The 20,297-nt window shown below is 36.3% G+C and overlaps 1 protein-coding gene across 1 annotated transcript in view; it reads left to right on the top strand.

Moving 5' to 3' along the window:
* ANKRD50 (ankyrin repeat domain containing 50) overlaps positions 1–20,297 on the top strand; it is a 54,092-nt gene that overhangs the window by 30,571 nt on the left and 3,224 nt on the right. The window contains exons 3-4 of the mRNA XM_036922959.2: positions 11,313–11,542; positions 15,516–19,063. Of these exons, the coding sequence (XP_036778854.2) occupies positions 11,313–11,542; positions 15,516–19,060 (3,775 nt within the window). The 3' untranslated portion in view covers positions 19,061–19,063. The remainder of the gene's footprint in view (positions 1–11,312; positions 11,543–15,515; positions 19,064–20,297) is intronic.

The raw sequence follows: 20,297 nt of genomic DNA, 5'->3' as shown, positions 1-20,297 counted from the left end.
CTTTTTGTTGATGTGGTGGATGATGTTGATGGATTTTCGAATGTTGTACCATCCTTGCATCCCTGGGATGAATCCCACTTGGTCATGGTGTATGATCCTTTTGATGTACTTTTGAACTTGGTTTGCTAATATTTTGAGTATTTTTGCATCTACGTTCATCAGGGATATTGGTCTGTAGTTTTCTTTTTTGCTGGGGTCTTTGCCTGGTTTGAAGTTGGGGATTGAGATCCCCCCCCACTTTATTCTTCCTTCTCAGTTCTGTAGATGTCTGTATTAGGGTGATGTTGGCTTCAGAATGAGCTTGGGAGTATTCCCTCCTCTTCTATTTTTTGGAAAACTTTAAGGAGAATAGGTATTATGTCTTCTCTGTATGTCTGATAAAATTCCAAGGTAAATCCATCTGGCCCAGGGGTTTTGTTCTTTGGTAGTTTTTTGATTACCGCTTCAATTTCGTTGCTGGTAATTGGTCTGTTTAGATTTTCTGTTTCTTTCTGGGTCAGTCTTGGAAGGTTGTATTTTTCTAGGAAGTTGTCCATATCTCCTAGGTTTCCCAGCTTGTTAGCATATAGGTTTTCATAGTACGCTTTAATAATTCTTTGTATTTCTGTGGGGTCCGTCGTGATTTTTCCTTTCTCGTTTCTGATTCTGTTGATGTGTGTTGACTCTCTTTTCCTCTTAATAAGTCTGGCTAGAGGCTTATCTATTTTGTTTATTTTCTCGAAGAACCAGCTCTTGGTTTCATTGATTATTGCTATTGTTTTATTCTTCTCAATTTTATTTATTTCTTCTCTGATCTTTATTATGTCCCTCCTTCTGCTGACCTTAGGCCTCATTTGTTCTTCTTTTTCCAATTTCAATAATTGTGACATTAGACCATTCATTTGGGATTGTTCTTCCTTCTTTAAATATGCTTGGATTGCTATATACTTTCCTCTTAAGACTGCTTTTGCTGTGTCCCACAGTAGTTGGGGCTTTGTGTTGTTGTTGTCTTTGTTTCCATATATTGCTGGATCTCCATTTTAATTTGGTCATTGATCCATTGATTATTTAGGAGCATGTTGTTAAGCCTCCATATGTTTGTGAGCCTTTTTGCTTTCTTTGTAAAATTTATTTCTAGTTTTATGCCATTGTGATCTGAAAAGTTGGTTGGTAGGATTTCAGTCTTTTGGAATTTTCTGAGGCTCTTTTTGTGGCCTAGTATGTGGTCTATTCTGGAGAATGTTCCATGTGCACTTGAGAAGAATGTATATCCCGCTGCTTTTGGATGTAGAGTTCTGTAGATGTCTATTAGGTCCATCTGTTCTAGTGTGTTGTTCATTGCCTCTGTCTCCTTACTTATTTTCTGTCTGGTGGATCTGTCCTTTGGAGTTAGTGGTGTGTTGAAGTCTCCCAAAGTGAATGCATTGCATTCTATTTCCTCCTTTAATTCTGTTAGTATTTGTTTCACATATGTTAGTGCTCCTGTATTGGGTGCATAAATATTTATAATGGTTATATCCTCTTGTTGGACTGAGCCCTTTATCATTATGTAATGTCCTTTATCTTTTGTTACCTTCTTTATTTTGAAGTCTATTTTGTCTGATACTAGTATTGCAACACCTGCTTTTTTCTCTCTGTTGTTTGCATGAAATATCTTTTTCCATTCCTTGACTTTAAGTCTGTGCATGTCTTTGGGTTTGAGGTGAGTCTCTTGTAAGCAGCATATGGATGGATCTTGCTTTTTTATCCATTCTATTACTCTGTGTCTTTTGATTGGTGCATTCAGTCCATTTATATTTAGGGTGATTATTGAAAGGTATGTACTTATTGCTATTGCAGGCTTTAAGTTTGTGATTACCAAGGGTTCAAGGTTAACTTCTTTACTATATTACTGTCTAACTTAACTCGCTTATTGAGCTATTATAAACACGGTCTGATGATTCTTTATTTCTCTCCCTTCTTATTCCTCCTCCTCCCTTCTTTATATGTTGGGTGTTTTGTTCTGTGCTCTTTTTAGGAATGCTCCCATCTAGAGCAGTCCCTGTAAGATGCCTTGTAGAGGTGGTTTGTGGGAGGCAAATTCCCTCAACTTTTGCTTGTCTGAGAATTGTTTAATCCCTCCTTCATATTTAAATGATAATCGTGCTGAGTACAGTATTCTTGGTTCGAGGCCCTTCTGTTTCATTGCATTAAGTATATCATGCCATTTTCTTCTGGCCTGTAAGGTTTCTGTTGAGAAGTCTGATGATAGCCTGTGGGTTTTCCTTTGTAGGTGACCTTTTTTTCTCTCTGGCTGCCTTTAATACTTTGTCCTTGTCTTTGATCTTTGCCATTTTAATTAAAAAAAAATATTTAATTATTATGTGTCTTGGTGTTGCCCTCCTTGGATACCTTGTCATGGGAGTTCTGTGTACCTCTGTGTTCTGAGAGGCCATTTCATCCCCTAGTTTGGGGAAGTTTTCAGCAATTATTTCTTCAAAGACACTTTCTATCCCTTTTTCTCTCTCTTCTTCTTCTGGTACCCCTATAATGCGGATATTGTTCCATTTCTATTCGTCACACAGTTCTCTTAAAATTCTTTCAGTCCTGGAGATCCTTTTATCTCTCTCTGCATCAGCTTCTCTGCATTCCTGTTCTCTTGTTTTCTAGTCAATTAATGGTCTCTTGCATCTTGTCCATTCTGCTTTAAAGTCCTTCCAGAGATTGTTTTATTTCTGTATTCTCCCTCCTTAGTTCTTGAATATTTCTCTGCAAGTCCATCTGCATGGTTATGACTTTTGTTTTGAATTCTTTTTCAGGAAGACTGGTTAAATCTATCTCCCCAGGTTCCTTCTCAGGGCAAGATGTAGAAGATGTTGAAGCTGTCTGGGTTAGTCTTGTCTGGATCAAATTTTTTTGCCTTTTCATGTTTATAGGTGGGGTGGTATGCTATTGATGCATCTGTCAGCTGGGAGAGCCTAGACTTTTTCCAATTGCTCCTGGCCTTTCTTTACTGGGACAACTGCGACCCCTAGTGGCTTGTGTTGGGCAATTGCGTGTAGACTGGGTCTCTGTATCTTGCCCGGCCAGTATGGAGGAAGCTCCCTTGCTGTGGGCGTGGCCAGCCTCAGGCTGCTGCTCTGCTATTGCTGGGCCCCAGAGGCTTAATGGACTGGGTGGGGGGGGGCGCTGTTTGGCTGTTTACCTCCTTGAGGGGTCTCAGCTGTTGCCCAGGGTGTTAGTGCGCCCGGAGTTCCCTGGAATTTCCAGCTGCTGGACTGTGACCTGCGATGCTTCCATCCAGCAGTGGGGTCTCTGTCCCTTTAAGACTTTCAAAAAGCACTCACTTTTATTTGTCCTAGTAGCCCCGGCTGCCGGACCCACTCACAGGTCTTACTGTCCTGCTTCCCTAGTTTCTGACACCCCACGCCCACGCATGCACTGTGTGTCTGCGCTCTGGTGTGGATGGCTAGGGCAGGGTGTTCAGCAGTCCTGGGCTCCCTCTCCCTCCCCGCTCAGACTCCTCTCCTCCCACCAGGAGCTGGGGTGAGGGGCCTCGGGTCTCGCTGGGCTGTGGCTTCTATCTTACCCCTTTCACCAGGTGCTGGGTTCTCGCAGGTGTGGATGTAGTCTGGCTGTTGTCCTGTGTCTTCTGGTCTCTCTTTTAGGGATAGTTGTATTTGTTGTATTTTCAAAAATATATATGTTTTTGGGAGGAGATTCCCACTGTCCTACTCACGCCGCCAACTTGGCTCCACCCCTCTGTTTTATATTTCTTGCAAATCTTTTTAATATTAGGCTTAATAAGAGACAGCTGGATTATCATATCTGCTTCTGCATGTAGCCTCTGGAGAACTCCACTGTATCCTTGAAAGAGTACTACAGTGAAAAAGGCAAAGAACATCTTTGTTTTGTTAAGAGCCTGAGAGGGTCTAGGGTATAGAAGATTTTTAGCGAGTCACTAGACCATACTTTGAAAACCAGTATCAGTGCTATTGTGTTGTAGCAAATTCTACATTTCTGTGTAACATTGTTTTTTATGTTTATCCGTTTTGTTACATATGGATATGTGATTCACTTTAACTTTAACTAATATACAGTATATAATTCCAGTCATAATACTGTAATTTGTTTGTTGTTCCCATAAAATGAATTCAGCTTTTTTACTTTTGCAAAAAGGTGCTAAGAATATTCTTGGGTACCCTCATGGGTATCTGCTTAGGAGAGAAGTAATGAAGGGTGATTCCAAATTGCATATTTTGAAGTGAAATTTGGGATTATTGTTATGTATATTCATCTTCAACTCTGTGAGACAGCACCAAACTACCTTTTAAAATTGAATCAGTGTATACTCTTGTAGTTGTGTGTATTTGAGTTTCCATTATTCTAGTAGGTCACCAACACTTGTTATGTTCTTAAAGTTCTTTGTTTTAGAAACTGAATGTGAAGTAGTATCTTATTATCTTAAATATCTTTGATACCGTGACTTGTTAATTTGCTTATGAAATTTTTGTTTTCAAGTGTAAAAAATGAATGTAATCAAATGTTAATTATATTTATGATTTTCTTTATGGTTTGCCCCTTTTTGGCAAACCTTGTGTTCTACCTTCTTATTCTAGCAACCGTTCACTATTAATTTGTAGTACAACCACTGTGAGATACACACGTGGAATAATGTATATCTGAGTTTTCTATTTTACCTGGGTTTATCATTCATTTGTTGATCTGAATATAATTTGGATACCAGGAGTGTTCCAAGTGTCATTCTTAATACTAGGATAGTAAATTAAAATGGCAAATGTCATCCGTGCTTATTGAACTTGAATTTCGAGGGTTGGAGTGGGTGATTGGTAGAAAAATAAAGTGTTAATAAGGCAATATAAAGCATATCACATGGCATAGAACATATTATATGGAAAATCAAGCTAGAGAGTAAAGAGGATAAGAGTGATGTGCCAGGGTAGGTATTTCACATAGAATAATAACATCATCTGACTTCAGGTTTTAAAGGATCACAATGGTTGCTTGCTGAGAGCTGGGATGCTGAGGCGGGCAGCAAGGAAACCAGAATGTGATGAGGACAGTAATCTGGGGACGAGACATTGTTGATTAGACTTGGGGAAGTAATGGAGGCAATGAGAATTGTTGTATTCCTGTTATTTTTAAGACTGAGTTGATATCACACTGGATGTGGAGCCTGAGAAAAATGGAAGAGTAAAGGATGCTTCTAAGATACTTAACCTGAGAAACGGGAAGGATAGAATTGCCATTTACTGAAAAGGAGAGGACTATGGGAGGAACAAGATGAGGGTTAGAGGTTGGAAGTTTAGTGTGCAAACATTCAACATTAGACATCTCAGCAGAGAAGTTGAATAAGCAATTAGGTTTACAAGTCTAGATCCAGAAAAGAGGCACTGGCTTATGTATCAATTTGTTTTCAATTGAAAATAGATAGCACAGGTGTTTGTGAGCTTCTGTAAGAAGTAATGTAAATGGAGAAGAGAGAAGGTCCAAGATCTGAACCCTAATGTATTTCAAAATTCAAAGGTTGGGAAGATAACAAAGAAAAAGCAACTAGTGTGACAGGAGGAGAGAACCAAGTCCTGGGGGAGGAGCTTTACTCCATCCTTACAACAAAAACAGTCACCAGTAATGCAGTGCATTAATTTGAGAATATGATAAAGGTTATAAGGAAAGCAATTGGGAAGAGGTGTTAGAGTAATGATGATAAATGATGAACAAGGCTACTTTTTAGACACAGTGATCAGGGAAGGACTCTTTCAGGAGTAACATTTATGTTGAAACAAGATGGGTATGAAGTTCTGCCTAAGGGAGCTTTCTAGGCAGAGGGAATAACAAGTGCATAGGCCCCGACTGGAAAAACCTTGGTGTTAGAACCTAAAGGAAACAGTGTGGCTAGAACAAAAGGGAAGACTCAAGAATACAACCTAGGATTTTGGCTGAAGAAAGTAGGGGATAATAGAATGCCATTAACTGACATGGGGAAGACAAAAGGGGAGGCACTTATAGTGGGAATAAATTGAAAGAGAGAATGCTTCTTTAAGCGTGTTAAATTTGAGATGCCTGTGAGACATCCACATGGTGATGGCAGATAGTTTTGGGGATTGTCAGTTTTCAAGTTTAGGAGTGAGATCAAGGCAAGAAAAAGTCGTACATTTTTAAAGCCACAGATTGGCTTTAGTTTTAACAAGACAAAGGCCTGGGAAATAGTTGGAAAGTAAAAAAATGAAACTATAAGAGATCTATAAACCCAAACCTCAGTGTAATATGGAAGGTAATATAGCAAACTGAAATGCAGACAAAACTAGAAGAACTTTTAGTCTTTAAAATAAGTGTATATACTGAATATCATCAAGAGCATCAAGTCTCTTATTTGGAACCATGGAGACAGTATATAGACTTGTGCTCGAAGTTTTCCTAGACCCAAGTAAACAGGAAGGAAGAACAAAGAGGACAGGAAAATTGACTCACACAGATGAGCTACACACAAGAAAGAGTCAGCCTTTGAGAGTACTGAGGGAAGGGTTCTGGTGAGAAGCCCTGCCTTTTGTACATCCCCACAGCTTCTGATCTTAATTGGCTGGAGAGAAGTAGAAGCTCAAAGAAATTACTCCATGTCCTAAGGAGAATTCTTACTAGTCTGGACACTGGATGCAACTAACCTGTGATTGCTGGTCAGACAGAACTGTCACAAGATACGTAAAAATATATCTCAAAAACAAAAGAGGGAATGAATCTGAAAAACATAACACAAGAAACACCAGAAAAATGTTGCCATGGACCAAAGGAAACCTTTGGCCAAACATGTTGCCTTAAATAAAAACATAATTAATGACCAATTGCCTAAGTTGAACAGTGGCATGAAGCACAGATACAAGTGCTTGGAGAAGAGATGATGAAACAACAACGTGAGATGAAACATACCCAAGATAGATACGGGTATTTATTCTTTGAAAAGAGAGATATTTCAAATCAATGGGAGAAATACAAATAGTTTAGTAAATAGTTTGGGATAACTGTGAAGCCATGTGGAAAGGAAAATTGGAATACTAGTTCACATTTTATGTCAGAATTAAAATTGGTTAAAAATAAAAATAAAATGTTCAAAGCTTCTGAAGAAAACAAGAGGAAATATTTTTAACCTTAGAGTTGGGAAGGCCCTTCAGAAATGTGACATAAAACTCAGGAGTCACAAAAGAGAAAGACAAATATGTTATTTATACAAAAAATTAAAAAGAAATTGTATATGTCAAAAAACCTTAAAAATTCAAAACAAAAATAAATGGTGGAAAATACTAGCACTAAACTTCTTAATACTAAAGAGTACCAAAAAGAGAAAAATTAGCAGTCTTTTGGAAAAATGGGTAAAAGTTAGTAGATGTTTAAAGAAAAAGAAATATAACTCCTAGACATATTTAAACACTATTGACCTCATGATAAATGTGAATTAAAACCATAATGATGCAATTTTTCACATAATCTATATAAAATTAAAGAGTATTCATCATGTTATGGAAGGTCTTAGGAAACAGGCAGTCCTACACAGCTGTTGGAAATGTATATTGATATAATTTCTAAGGAGAGCATTTTGGCAATATCTATCAAAATATACAGAGAGATGCCCCTTAACCAACAATTCTAGTCTTAGTAGCATATCCTATAGATATACTTGTACATTGCAAAATGATTATGTATAAGAACATCATAGATTTAAACTGAACCTTATCAATATTTGCTTTAAATGTAAATGGCAAATACCCTAATTAAATGGTAGGTAATTTGATTAGATAAAAATGCAAGATCTAATTCTGCTTCCTACAATAAATACACTTAATATATAAAGAGAGACATAGCTTAAACATGAAAGAATGAAAAATATATACCATGCTAACCCTAATTAAAAGACAAGTGTAAATGGCTACATTCACATCAGACAAAGTAGATTTTGGAGAAAAGAATATTACTAGGAATAAAAAAGAGTCATTTTATAAAGACAAAGGGGCCAGTGTCTCAAGGATATAATAGTCATAAATGTTTATTCCTCTAATAACAGTTTCAAAATATAGAAATCAAAACTAATACAATTGCAAGAAGACATAGAAAAATCCACACTTAAATTTGAATATTTTAACATTCTCCTTTCAATAATTGATAAAACAAATAAACAGAACAATTCAACAACACTATCACTGAATTGACCTAATTGACATTTATAGAATAATCCATCCAACAGTAACAATATACATTTTTCTTCAAGTGCCTTCACATTTGCTAAGTACATTCTGGGCCATAAAACAATTCTTAACAAATTTAAAGGTATGCAAGTTATACTAAGTATGTTATATGATCACAGTTGAAATAAATAATGATAACACAATAACACAATAAATAATAACACAATAACATAAAATACCTGGAAAATCCCAAATATTTGAAAGCTGTATAAATAACACTTTTAAGTAACGTGTTTTAAAGAAAAAATCAAAGCGAAATTCTTGTGAACTGGATGATACTGAAAATATGTAGAGGGAAATTCATACCATTAAAGGATTATATTAGAAGAGATGAAGTGTGAAACAATGATTTCAGTTTCTGTTGTAGGAAACTAGGAAAAAAAGAGCAAACAACCTGAAACAAAAAAAAGGAAAGAAGTAATTAATTATCAGATCCTAGCAATTTCACCCACCAAATTTGTCTACTTTATTTTGACCCCACTTCTACTACCTTATTCATGATGTTTGTTATAGATGTCAGTAGATCACAGTGGAAAAGAGTGTAGCCTGGACCACGCACTGCCCTGGTTTGCTCAGGACTTGGGGGAGAGGATAGGGAGGAGGGAGGGGCAGCCAGTTCCTGGGGCTCAGAACTGGGAATCTCAGACAAAACCGGCTGAGTTGTCCACCCTGGCATAGGTTCTGGAGCCACACCTCAGACTTGAAGCCCTTTAACATTAGACAAGTAACTTATTCTCTTGTGCCTTGATTTCTTCATCTGGAAAAATGAGTATTGTAATAGCCCCCATTCTCTCACTCTTGGTCTCACTCTCTTTGTTGTTCAATTCTAAGTAGCAGCTTTTTATATCACTCTTTCCTTCTAGACAGACCCAGCTTCAGGCTTTCCTTCAAATGCAGTAGTTATCTTTCTAAACACAAATATAAACATATCAGTTTCCTGCTTAAAACACTTAAGTGGCTCCTTAGTACCCTAGGTCAAAGTCCAACTTTCATAATAAGTTTATAGAGCCCAGTGTTTACTCATTTTCATAATTCTCTTTTTCCATACCTCACTCACTGGTCTTTCTCTTCCCCAAGCCTTGTGTAGTCTAGCTTTTTGTTGTTATTGTTTTGTTTTATTTTGTTCCCCTGTGTGTTCTCCTTACCAGAGCTTTTTCTCCTAAGCTTCTCTTGGCTTTCCAGACCTCTCCCCACACCCCATTGCTATCAAAACTAGGTTAGTTGGCCTACTGTGTACCGCCACGGTACTGCGTGTTCTCTCTCAGGTGGTACTGGCTATATAGTATGTTACTGTGGTTTTATATATGTTAATATATATAGTGTATTATATGTATTGTATTAGTATGTATATGTGTATAATATATGATATAACTGTTTTTCATCAGCTTTCTTTGTTCTCATAGTAGAGGAAATATATGCATAAGATACAATAAAGTAAATTTTCCCAGATTTAGCATTTTCTTTCTTCCAGGGTTGCCCTGCTTTCCCTTTATTACAATTAGGTCTTAAAAACTTATCTCATGTTAAGCATCTAATATTTGAATTATTTCTCTGACAGCCTCTGCCTTCCCTACCTAGTTCCCTTGAGTTGATCATTTCTTATTTACTATGTTAGTAATTTTACACCTTTTTATCATAGCACTGAGCACATTGCATTGAAATTGTTTTCCATTCTGTATGATGATAATGTCAAATCCTTATTTAGGATCTACGATGGGCACAGAACTCCAAATCCTTATTTAGGATCTACTGGGGGTACACTCATGAGCAAACTGACAAAAATCCCTGTTCTTGTGATGCTAACAGTCCAAAAGTAGAAGTAAAATTGATGACATTCAATAAGTAAATATGACATTGAGAATTTGATAGTGCTGTGAAGGAGAAATATGTGATGTTATGAAAGCAGGATTCAACCTTGAGAAAGTGACTAAACTTACAATCAAAGATTAAGGAGGACTTAATTACATGAAAAGAGAAGGGAAGCACATACCAGGCAGAGAAAACTGAAAATGAAAAGGCCCTTGTGTCATGGTATCTAATAAAAGTCACAGAAAGAACGCTGGGGTGGCTGGAGTAGCATTGTGGAGAGGTCTCTCTCACAGCAGTAGGAACTTGGAGGTGAGCCGCTGGAGGCACTTAGGTCATTATGTTAGCCTGGGTAAAAGAGAGGATGGTAATTTGGACTAGGGTGACAAAGCTACAGACTGCGGTGGTGAGTCTGAGATATTTTTATGAAGAAATCTTGATAGGAACTAGTGATAAACTGGATCGTGGTTACTGTGAAACTGTAAGATTAAGAAGAAAGATGTACAAAGGACTATTTGCAAATTTTCAGTATTAAGAACTAAATGGATTATGTCCTCTTTACTGTTGTATCATTCAGTGCCTTATTAGCACATGGCATCCTCAAGTGAATATTTGTTGCAAATGAATGCATATTGTTTTAGTAATGAAAAAATCATATTCAACTGCAATATAAATTATGTCAGTAGAAAATGGATTAAGTGGAATTTAACCTAATAATTTATTCTTTACATTGAAATTTGAACATCCATAAAATGCAACTTAGACTATAGTTTATCTTCATAACAGTCTTAAAATAAAATTTGAATGTAACAAGCTAGTACAGTCATTTTGTAAGAGAAATGATGATAAAACAATTCCAAATTTTGTAGCAACCTTGATATTTTTCTTCATATTAAAGTAGTCCCCAAAGTTTGTTTTTCTTTCTTGAAACACATTTTATCTTTGTTATAAGCAGTTCAAGCTTTTTTATTGATGATTCAAAAAATCAAGAAGGGATATTGAAATCTAGTTTCTTAAGTTACTACTGCTCTTCTTAATTATGTTGAATAACTAATACACACACACAAGCACTCTCACTTTATTATGGAAAAAGTTATTAGAAATGTGAACTATTTAGGACCAGTATTCATTCTCCTTAAAGTAATTAATTAAAACTTGTACAGTATTTTTGTTCTAAAATGTTAAATTTCTTTCTTTTTAAAAAGTGTTTATAACCTGCAATACTGTTTGAATAATAAATCCTAACATTGTAGGCTGTAACATTCAGAATGCTCTTGTGGTTGTGTTTTACAGATGTGTTCTGCTCCCTCTTTTGGGAATGAAGCCTCCCCAGCAAAGCCTGTATCTGCTGGTTGATTCTATTGATGAAGGCTGTAACATCGCCGAAGGAGAGCAAACATCCACCGTCTTAGCGGGGACAGTTGCCGAGCTTTTAGCTGGTCACCATGAGTTCTTCCCACCATGGCTATTGCTGTTCTGTTCTGCCCGGAAGCAGAGTAAGGCTGTTACTAAAATGTTTACCGGTAAGCATAATTCCTGCCGTCCTCAAATGTTTTCCTTTGATGAACCAGCATATGTGTTACTTTCTTAAGAGGAGAATGCACAGCCGGAAATCCGCTTGCTGCTTCTGCTCTTCTGTCATCTGTTCTACCTGTTCTGTCTGCTGTTCTCAGCCGTACCATTTTAATGTTACATTAAAAACAAGCTTATATTAAAAACAAGTAAAATGACTTAAGAGTATTTACTATTACTTTTCTTACTAAATCCTTTTCCTGCTTCCTTAGTAAAGGTTAGGAGTATTCCGTACCACGTTAGCTGCTAGATATAGCTGTAGAGCTGCATTTATTATGCTGTTGTGTCATGTTCAGTTTACAGTATTTCTTCCAACTAGACTAAGCATTCTGAGAGTAGTGAATATGCCTTTTTAAAAATCAGTGGTAGTTACTCTGAGATGTTTTTCTTGGTATAAGAGGAGAAACAGAGTCAACAGCCTTTTAGGATACCTCTGGAAGTATGTTCTTCTTTAAACCCCTTTCTGATGTATGAGAAGATAATCTATATAATACATAAAATTAAATGATTAGTGTTTTTTCTTCTTTTGCTTTTGTTTTCTGACTCTACATTCTACTTTTCTTTTTTTTACTACCACAATAAAGTTGTGGTTACTTGTCTTAGATCATGTAAAACACTCTTTCTTTGTGCTGTAGGAAATGAAAGGAGTGTAAAACAAAGACCACTCACAGTATTTATAGTGTAATTTGGAGAGATAATAATTAAGTTATTGGTTAACTAGCCATGTCACTTTTAAATAATTTTATGTATTTTGCAGAATAGTGATACTTTATTAATTTGTTAAAAGATTTCCTGTAATTCACTTTATTCCCACTATCAGGTTGTCTCTTTTAGATTCCCTTGCTACTAATGCAGCACTTTGGTTTCCATCACAGTATTCTATTTTGTTGTTAGTGATAAAAATCTTGTTGATAGAAGTTTGCAGATTAAACTGGTAAGAGCTGATACTTATGTAGGACTTACTATGTCAGGCACAGATAAAAGCTGAAGCCCCTTTTGGTCAGCGTCATCCCGTTCTTCATTGGAACATCAGTAGTATCATTATTTTATATCCTTTCAACTCATATTTATATTTTGTGTATTTTTTATAGTTTGCATAAATGAAACACTGTATGTACCATCTTAGCTCTCACCATTCACTGGCCATGTGACCTGATACAGATTACTTAACACTATGTGTGCCTCAGCGTCCTGACCTATGAAATGGAGATTGTACTTTCCTATTACTTTCCTCACAGGATTTTGTGAGGTTAAGTGACAAATTCATTTTTCAGGCTTTTCTTATAAAATTGTTTTAAAGTGACTTGGTAGCAATATATTAAATTTTGCATTTTTATACTAAGGGAATTACATGTACAGTGATTAGAAGTTGCAATTTTTAAAAAACTGTTAATTTCAGTAGCTTTGAAGATACTCAAATTGTTGATTAACAGATATTCTTAGTTCTGTCTTAATGAATAATAGATAACTATCCTAAATGAACATAATTGCTCTATCTAAATTTATAATACTAAGCATTTCAATTTGGGAGAGCTTTATTTTTTAAATTGTAGACTGTATCTGTTCTTTATAAAACTTTCCCTACTTGCTTTTAGAATTAATCCTGTGTCCATACCTTCTACCCCAACTTCTCCCACCAAACACTTGCATTTTATTTCACAACTTTCTGCACATATTCCCATCTTGAAATGAAAAGAACAAACTTCGTAGTCATCCAGGATCCTGGATCTATAATTTGCTTGCTGTGTTACTTTGGGCAGTTTACCCAACCTTCCTGAATTTTAGCATCTTCATTTTCAAAGTGGGGAAAGTTACCTCACAGACTTGACGTAAGAAGAAGTTAGGTTTGTAAGTACTTAATGTGCTGCTTTAGAGGTGAGGAGCTCTCAGTGAATATTGATCGCTGTCATTTCCTTCACTAGAATGGAACCTGTTATGTGAAGGTTTGGCCTAGATTCTGGATTAATTATCTCAAGTTTCAATTGTGCTATCTTAGTTAAGTAGGTTTAAATTATAGATTTATTTATTACAGTAGGTAATATGCTCTTTCATGTAAATCAGTTACAAGGTCACACTGTATAATATAAAATAATATTTCTAAAAATGTTTTTTATTAGCAACATGTCAAGTACTTTCCATCTTAAACTGTTTTAATAAATTTATAAAGCCAAATGCAAATGAATGCACAGAAGAAGGTTTGAAAGCATCTCATATCACTGGTAAATGTAGATTGTTATAAATTTCTGAGTATGCATTAAACTCTCCTGAAATCAGGACTTTTTTCATGATTAGAATTTATCTTTTGAAATGAACTCTGTTGAGGATAATTATTATGTATAATCAATTAACAGTTGTATGTGTATATATATATATATATATGTATATGTATATATAATTACAGATTGCATCATACATGTCTGTGATATGATTACTGATTATATTTTTATATAGATTTAGAGTTACACAAATTTGTTATTTCTTCATGTGTCATTTTTGGTAGGTTGTGTTTTCCAACAAATTTTTTCATTTCATTTACTTAAGTACTTTACAGTATCATAAAACTAAATGTATCAACTTTTTCTCCAAACCTATTATTCATCCTTCAGTGATCTCTTTTTCCAACCTGTTGGCCTAGCCAGAAATTAATACCAATTTTGGCTCCTCCTCCTCTTTCCTTCTCCACATTAACTAATGTAATCTACTTCTTACTAACAATTCCCAAACCATCTTTTACTTTCATCTTCGCTGCTGTTGCTGCTCTAGTTGAGACTCTTAGTGATTCATATCTAGACTGTTACAGCCTTTTTAGAAAATTTTGCTTTGGTATTGACTCACTCCAGCACTTCCTCTTTTAGGGATGGTAAAATGATCTTTCAAATGCAAACCTGGTCACATTATTGCCTTGGCCAAAATTTCTCACTGAATTCCCGTCACAAAATAAGTTTCATCTCCTCACATAGTACCTAACATATAGTAGGAGATATATATATATTTGTTCTATTCAGTTGAGTAAAAGAGTATTTTACTCAGTATTAATTGACCATCACTAATCTTTCTGAATTTTTGGATTTTTATTCCTTAAGAGATTCATTCACTTAGGTATTTTTCGTTCTGTAAGATGAATACACAGTTTTCTAGTAAATTCATGTCTATAAATCAGCGTATATTCTCCTTTCAGAAAATGAAATTATGGTTCCCTTTAAAGAACTTTGTTTCCAGCAGATGTAACTAATATATTTTTAGGTTTGAATTTTATTAAGTTGCTTATTTTTACAATGCTGAACTTCTGTTTGTATAATTTGATTTAACTTTCATCTTAAGGTCAAGCTATTTATTGACAGTATGAGGTTTAATTATTTAATTTGATGACATGTAAAATAATGTAGTGTAAAGGCAATGATGGATGATATTCTGATTGGATGTAAATATTCAATCCCATGATTATGACTAGTGTACATTCAGGTATGTGGATGGAAATATATAATTTTTTTGTATGAAAAAGGTCAGCTTGTAAAAACAAACAAACCTTATTTTTTGTATCTCCTACAACTTTTTTTCCTAGTTATTTGGGAATTCAGAAAATCCTAATAAGGTGCCTTCATAGATATATATGTAAGACTGTTCTAATGCTTAGTTTAGTATCTCTTATCATTGAAGTTGAGGAACACTAAGCCATTAAAAAAGTAAGAAATAGTCTCATTTGTAGCTAGGAAAATAAAATTGTTTATCTGCCATCAGTGTGTTTTTCAGAAAGAAAAGAAAACCTTTATATACTAAGTATTATTTAATATTTTATTAGTATTGATTTATTATTGATTTATGTGCCTATTAGTTTATTATATATTAAAGACATTCTCTTTGAATATATGGCAGCTTCCATAGTCTTTTCAACTGATGACATCTACTTTTTTGTCTCTCTTCTAGGTTTTCGAAAAATAAGTTTAGATGACCTTCGGAAGGCATATATTGTTAAGGATGTTCAACAGTACATTCTTCATCGTTTAGATCAAGAAGAAGCTTTGCGACAACACCTCACAAAAGAGACTGCAGAAATGTTAAATCAACTGCACATTAAGAGCAGTGGATGCTTTCTTTATCTAGAACGAGTTCTAGATGGAGTTGTAGAAAATTTTATTATGTTAAGAGAGATTCGTGACATTCCTGGAACTCTAAATGGTCTATATCTCTGGCTGTGTCAAAGACTTTTTGTAAGAAAACAGTTTGCAAAGGTTCAACCCATTTTGAATGTGATTCTTGCAGCCTGCCGACCTTTGACCATAACGGAATTATATCATGCAGTATGGACCAAAAATATGTCATTAACCTTGGAAGACTTTCAACGCAAGCTAGATGTCCTCTCTAAACTTCTTGTCGATGGACTGGGAAATACTAAAATACTGTTTCACTATAGTTTTGCAGAGTGGCTTCTAGACGTGAAACACTGCACTCAGAAATATTTATGTAATGCAGCAGAAGGACACAGAATGTTGGCTATGAGTTATACCTGTCAAGCCAAGAATTTAACACCATTGGAAGCACAAGAATTTGCATTGCATTTAATTAATTCAAACTTACAGTTAGAGACAGCTGAGTTAGCTCTGTGGATGATATGGAATGGTACACCTGTCAGAGACTCCCTGTCTACTTTAATACCCAAGGAACAAGAAGTGCTACAGCTGTTAGTTAAAGCTGGTGCTCATGTCAACAGTGAAGATGATCGCACATCTTGCATAGTCCGACAAGCTCTAGAAAGAGAGGATTCCATTCGGACATTATTAGATAATGGAGCATCAGTGAATCAGTGTGATTCAAATGGGAGAACATTGTTGGCTAATGCTGCATACAGTGGCAATCTTGATGTAGTGAATTTACTAGTCTCTAGGGGAGCAGATTTAGAGATAGAAGATGCTCATGGGCATACACCACTTACCCTAGCTGCTAGACAAGGACATACCAAGGTGGTTAATTGTCTGATTGGGTGTGGAGCAAATATTAATCATACTGACCAAGATGGTTGGACAGCCCTGAGATCTGCTGCTTGGGGTGGCCATACTGAGGTAGTTTCCGCACTCCTTTATGCTGGTGTCAAAGTGGATTGTGCAGATGCTGATAGCCGCACAGCTTTGAGAGCAGCAGCATGGGGAGGACATGAGGACATTGTACTGAATTTGCTACAACATGGTGCTGAAGTCAACAAAGCTGATAATGAAGGCAGAACTGCATTGATAGCCGCAGCATACATGGGGCACAGAGAAATTGTGGAACACCTACTGGACCATGGAGCGGAAGTGAACCATGAGGATGTTGATGGCAGGACTGCACTCTCAGTAGCTGCACTTTGTGTTCCTGCCAGTAAAGGGCATGCATCGGTTGTTAGCCTTTTAATTGATCGAGGCGCTGAAGTAGATCATTGTGATAAAGATGGCATGACTCCTCTGCTGGTAGCTGCCTATGAAGGACATGTTGATGTGGTTGACTTGCTGCTAGAAGGCGGAGCAGATGTAGACCACACGGATAACAACGGTCGCACACCCCTCTTAGCAGCAGCTTCTATGGGCCATGCTTCTGTTGTAAACACGCTTTTGTTCTGGGGTGCAGCTGTGGATAGCATTGATAGTGAAGGTAGGACAGTGCTCAGCATAGCTTCAGCCCAAGGAAATGTTGAGGTGGTACGTACTCTGCTGGATAGAGGGTTGGATGAAAATCACAGAGATGATGCTGGGTGGACACCTTTGCACATGGCAGCTTTTGAAGGTCACAGATTAATCTGTGAAGCACTTATTGAACAAGGTGCTAGAACAAATGAGATTGATAATGATGGACGAATACCTTTCATATTAGCTTCGCAAGAAGGTCATTATGATTGTGTTCAAATATTATTAGAAAATAAATCCAACATTGATCAAAGAGGTTATGATGGAAGAAATGCACTACGGGTTGCTGCATTAGAAGGACACAGGGACATTGTTGAACTACTTTTTAGTCATGGAGCTGATGTTAACTACAAAGATGCTGATGGTAGGCCTACACTTTATATTTTGGCCTTAGAAAACCAACTAACAATGGCTGAGTATTTTTTAGAAAATGGTGCAAATGTAGAAGCCAGTGATGCTGAAGGAAGGACAGCACTTCATGTTTCCTGCTGGCAAGGCCATTTGGAAATGGTGCAGGTTCTGATTACCTACCATGCTGACATCAATGCTGCAGACAATGAGAAGCGATCTGCTTTGCAGTCTGCAGCTTGGCAGGGCCATGTAAAAGTTGTTCAGCTTCTGATCGAGCATGGTGCCATAGTTGACCATACATGTAATCAAGGTGCAACTGCACTCTGTATTGCAGCCCAGGAAGGGCACATTGATGTGGTCCAGGTTTTATTAGAGCATAGTGCTGATCCAAACCATGCTGATCAGTTTGGACGCACTGCTATGCGTGTTGCCGCTAAAAATGGACATTCTCAAATAATTAAATTATTAGAAAAGTATGGTGCATCTAGTTTGAATGGCTGTTCCCCATCACCTGTTCACACAATGGAGCAAAAACCACTACAATCAATGTCTTCAAAAATGCAGTCATTAACAATTAAATCAAATAGCTCTGGCAGCACTGGTGGAGGAGATACACAGCCTTCATTGCGTGGTTTACCTAACGGTCCAGCTCACGCATTTAGTTCTCCTTCAGAATCTCCAGATTCCACAGTTGATCGTCAGAAATCATCATTGTCAAATAATTCCCTGAAAAGTTCAAAAAATTCATCTTTGAGAACTACTTCGTCTACAGCCACAGCTCAAACAGTGCCAATGGATAGCTTTCATAATTTGTCCTTTACAGAACAAATTCAGCAGCATTCATTGCCACGCAGCAGAAGCCGACAGTCCATTGTTTCCCCATCTTCCACAACACAGTCCTTGGGACAGAGCCATAATTCACCAAGTAGTGAGTTTGAGTGGAGTCAAGTAAAGCCTAGTTTGAAGTCAACGAAAACAAATAAAGGGGGGAAATCAGAAAATTCCAGCAAATCTGGGTCAGCTGGGAAAAAAGCTAAACAAAATAATTCTTCACAGCCAAAGGTTTTGGAATATGAAATGACTCAGTTTGATAAAAGAGGGCCTCCAGCCAAATCTGGGACTAGTGTACCCCCTAAACAAATGTCAGCAGAACCTCACTGCAAAATCATACCTTCAACTCAGCAAGAAATCGGTCGATCTCAACAGCAATTTCTTATTCACCAACAGACTGGGGAACAAAAGAAGAGAAATGGAATAATGACAAATCCAAATTATCATCTGCAGAGCAACCAGGTTTTTCTTAGTAGGGTTTCCGTCCCACGAACAATGCAAGACCGAGGGCATCAAGAAGTATTAGAAGGATATCCTTCCTCAGAGACGGAATTGAGCCTTAAACAAGCTCTGAAGCTTCAGATTGAAGGTTCTGACCCTAGCTTCAATTATAAAAAGGAAACTCCATTATAAAAGGTAATATTTCATTAACATAAAGATTAAAATATCAAAAGTATGGTCCCTTCTACTTAGGATACTCTTTCCCTGATACTTACTTGGCTAATTCCCTTACCTAATCACCATTCAAATGCCATCTTCTCAGCAAGACCTTCTATTACCACTCTTGAATTTGAATTTTCCCACTCCAGCACTAGCTTTTCCAAGTCTTTCCTGCTTTTTGTAATCCAAAGTATCTATTATTTAACATACCTGAATACATACAGAATAAAAACATGTTTATTTATCATTACATTTTATTTATCATTACGTTTAATATTATTTGTCCCTTCCCAAGAAAATATAAGCTTTGTTGAGGGCAGGGAATTTTATCCGTTTTGATTACCACTATCTTGCATGTAGTCGGAATACCACTAGACCAATATTAGTTTCTCAGCAAGAAATTTTGAGTCAGTAGATGGAGGAATATGCTATTTATGAATCTTAGATCAAGAGTTCCTTTTATATGGTCATTTCCACTCTTAAAAGTTCTTTGGTAGTAACAGAGGGAGAGGCTATTTCTGTATCACTCTTGGATTTGAATGAAATAGTGTATGTAGTACTTAGTAAATGGTAAATATTAATTTCCTTCCTTTCACCCTGGAAGAAGTCAAAGATTTAATCAGCAAAAGATAATGTTTATTTTAACAGATCTCTTAAAAATCTTCCAAGTAAAGTTTTCACACACTGAAAATAGGTATAGAAAGATGAGAAATGGACGATTTGGCAGGAGGGTATTTAGGGCCCAGTATACTTAGACATAAGAGTTAAGTGCTTCAACCTCTAAGGCATATTTATTAAATAAACACATTTTTTTCTTTTTCCCCACAATGGATGCTTTACTAATTATAAGTGGGAAAAAATGATATTTAATTTTATAGTATGATTACATTTTCAGAAGCACACATCTCATATTGGAGACAAACCTGAAGATTGCATTGAGTTTTTGCTAATTTATACTACAAGTATACTTATCCCACTTTGTTTATTCATCCTTTTTCATTCTCTAATAAAATTGCACTCTTTTATTTAATGAACTGAAATCTCTTGCTTTTGCTTTTTTTTCTCTTTGGAGATATATATTAGAGTAATTGTAGGTGAAACATTATTATAAATAACCCTCTAAGAATAAACACCCTTAAATGTGAATCTGTGGATGACTGGTCAAATCTCCTTCAGAAACAATTTGAATAAAGTAGTTAATTCATTCTCC

Source organism: Manis pentadactyla, chromosome 5 (assembly GCF_030020395.1).
Source record: "Manis pentadactyla isolate mManPen7 chromosome 5, mManPen7.hap1, whole genome shotgun sequence".
NCBI classification, from domain to species: domain Eukaryota; kingdom Metazoa; phylum Chordata; class Mammalia; order Pholidota; family Manidae; genus Manis; species Manis pentadactyla.
Note: the sequence above shows the minus strand (reverse complement) of the source record. Positions and strands in the feature narration are given on the sequence as shown.